This window comes from Stegastes partitus, unplaced genomic scaffold (genome assembly GCF_000690725.1).
Source record: "Stegastes partitus isolate 25-593 unplaced genomic scaffold, Stegastes_partitus-1.0.2 Scaffold142, whole genome shotgun sequence".
In the NCBI taxonomy this organism is placed as follows: Eukaryota; Metazoa; Chordata; class Actinopteri; family Pomacentridae; genus Stegastes; species Stegastes partitus.
Genome location: NW_007577873.1, coordinates 713,626 through 716,154, shown reverse-complemented (window position 1 = coordinate 716,154; position 2,529 = coordinate 713,626). Strand labels below are relative to the sequence as shown.

Here is a 2,529-nt window from a genome sequence, read left to right as displayed (position 1 = left end):
GGACTCCTGTTATTTTATCAATGAGGTCCACAGTTTGGGGTTGGACTCCTGTTATTTTATCAATGAAGTCCACAGTTTGGGGTTGGACTCCTGTTGCTTCATCAATGAGGTCCACAGTTTTGGCATCCTCTTTGCGCTGGACACCAGGAGCAAAGAAGGGATGCTGTAAGGCCTCCCTCGCTTTCACTCTCTGACCAGGGTCGAGATGCAACATGCTCTTGATTAAGCTGAGCAATGCCTGTTTATCACTGTGGGGTCCAGCGAGTTCCTCCATTACCTCCACGATATCATCCAGACAGGTGAGTTGGATGTCCCTGCTGTCTTCTGGATGAAGTCCACTGTCACGTTGGAACTCCTCTGGAGACTTAAGTCTCCAGGGCTGACGCTTATTTCTCTGGCAGTGGAAATAAAGAGAGGTCTGCATCCCTCTGTTCAGAACGTCATCTGGTGGCTGACCCTGGGTTTCTATGATGCAGCTGAGGACATCGTAGTCAGTTTCTCCCGGGTAAAGCATGGACCCCATGGCCAACTCTGCCGCTATGACCCCAAGAGACCACATGTCATGGGTCTCATCGAACGGGGCAGCAAGCATCATCTCTGGTGCCATGTACATGTTGGTTCCTCTATAGTCACCCACTTGGATCTCTGACAGCAGACTTGCCAGACCAAAGTCAATAATTTTGACCCTGACTGGCTGCTGAGTGCGGTCAACAACCATCACGTTTTCAGGTTTGAGGTCCAAGTGTACCACACCGATAGAGTGCAGATGAAACAGAGCTGTGGCCAGCTGGTGTAACACTGGCCTGATCTCTGTAACAGGAAGACCTGGGTTTCCTCTGTCATCCAGGTAATCGATCAAATTTTGATCCAGTAGCTCAAGGTTCATGCAAATACTTTCTTCGTGAAAGAAATATCCGTTCCACTTCACGATGTTGCAAGCGTCTGCATCGAGACACTGCAGTCGCTTCATGTAGGAAATTTCATGGAGCGCCATTTGCATTTCCTCAGGTGCACTCCTGTTCACCTTGATTGCCTCAATCTTTTTGGTGCGCATATTTTGGCATTTCGTTACAATGCCAAAGCCACCCTCTCCAAGGATATCCTCCACGATGTGGCATCTTCCCAATTTGAGGCCTCTAACTATCTGTAATTCGTTGTTCATCTTGAAAGCGCGTCACACTAAAATCATCAAACTTCAAAAAATGGATGTGAATATCTCAGCAAGGCACCTCTATATATATAAAACCTGTTCAGTGACGTCATACTCCATATATAACCTGTTCAGTGGGATATTCGACAGGCCACGCCCACAATCAGCTGACGTCACTGAGGATATCTCTTGATACGTCGTATGACCTCACTGAACAGGCCACGCCCACAATCAGCTGACGTCACTCTGAGGATAGTGACATGCTCATCTAAATCAGTGATTCTCAACTGGTGGGTCGCGGACCTGTTCTGGGTGGGTTGCGGATAGCTGGTCAAAATTAAATAATATATAATGTTCCTCTCAGGTTGAACTTATTTTTTATTTTGAAAATTTTTTATTTTGACAGGCATGGTAACCATAGTTTGTTTGACGTTCATTTTAAGATTGTGTTGATGTTGGGATGCAAGGTGGCAAAGCGCAAATATGACCCGGAGCATTTAAAATGTGGATTTTCATACTAGCGCTGGACCTGAATAGCCAACTATTCATTCGCTGTGCTGGAATCGGGATATCAATTTTGATCTCCGAATATCCCTCCCAAAAAACTGGGTCGCGACTTAATGACCATGGGAAAATGTGGGTCCCAGGGTGAGACCAGTTGAGAACCCCTGATCTACTGACTGGAAGTAACACTTCCAACAATAAAAGAGAAAGTGTGAAGCACAGAATAATAATTTAAAAATTGATTTCGTTTCATATTTAATGAACGGCCAATTGTTGAGGGTGATTTTGAACCAATCGGGTTGTTTTTCCGCCTGTGACTGTTTGTTTGGGAGCCGCTGAGGTTGAAGGTCACAGCGAGCTGAGACTCCAACAGCAGTGAGACGTTGCTGGGCTTGTAATGGCGGAGCGGCAGAGGATGTGAAACCTGCCGTTTCCTCTTCCGTCTGCTGGGGCTTGTCGCTGTTTTCTCCGCTAATACGTGATGCTTTGTGCCGGTGAGTTAACTGTACCACTAACCATTATGCTGAATTGAGTTGTTGCTTAGCCAGTTGCCTTGTGCTAATGACGTTAGCGAGCTAACAGCGCTAGCCCAACGGCAATCCACATTCAGTCGTGCTCATCGTGTTAGCTGTCCAGCAAACTGTTTAGAAATAATACCAGGCATACTAGTGTATCTGCAAGACTGTTCAATATTCTGTGTTTATTGGCAGTTACGTTAGTTACAGGGTGGTTGACGTATAAGTCGGGAAAAAAAGTTTTTTTTAAAAAAAAGTATTAATTTTTAAAATTTCGTTATCATCCTTGAAAATTGCGTTTTTTTGCGTTGTTATGATTCTTAACTACGGAAGCCGAGAGCGGTCGTTTTCCCCCACTGT

The 2,529-nt window shown here is 45.4% G+C and overlaps 1 protein-coding gene across 1 annotated transcript in view; it reads right to left on the bottom strand.

The window, feature by feature from the left end:
• LOC103355304 (homeodomain-interacting protein kinase 1-like) overlaps positions 1 to 1,162 on the bottom strand; it is a 1,412-nt gene extending 250 nt beyond the window's left edge. The window contains exon 1 of the mRNA XM_008279045.1: positions 74 to 1,162. Within this exon, the coding sequence (XP_008277267.1) occupies positions 74 to 1,162 (1,089 nt within the window). The remainder of the gene's footprint in view (positions 1 to 73) is intronic.
• Between the last annotated feature and the right edge of the window lie 1,367 nt (positions 1,163 to 2,529).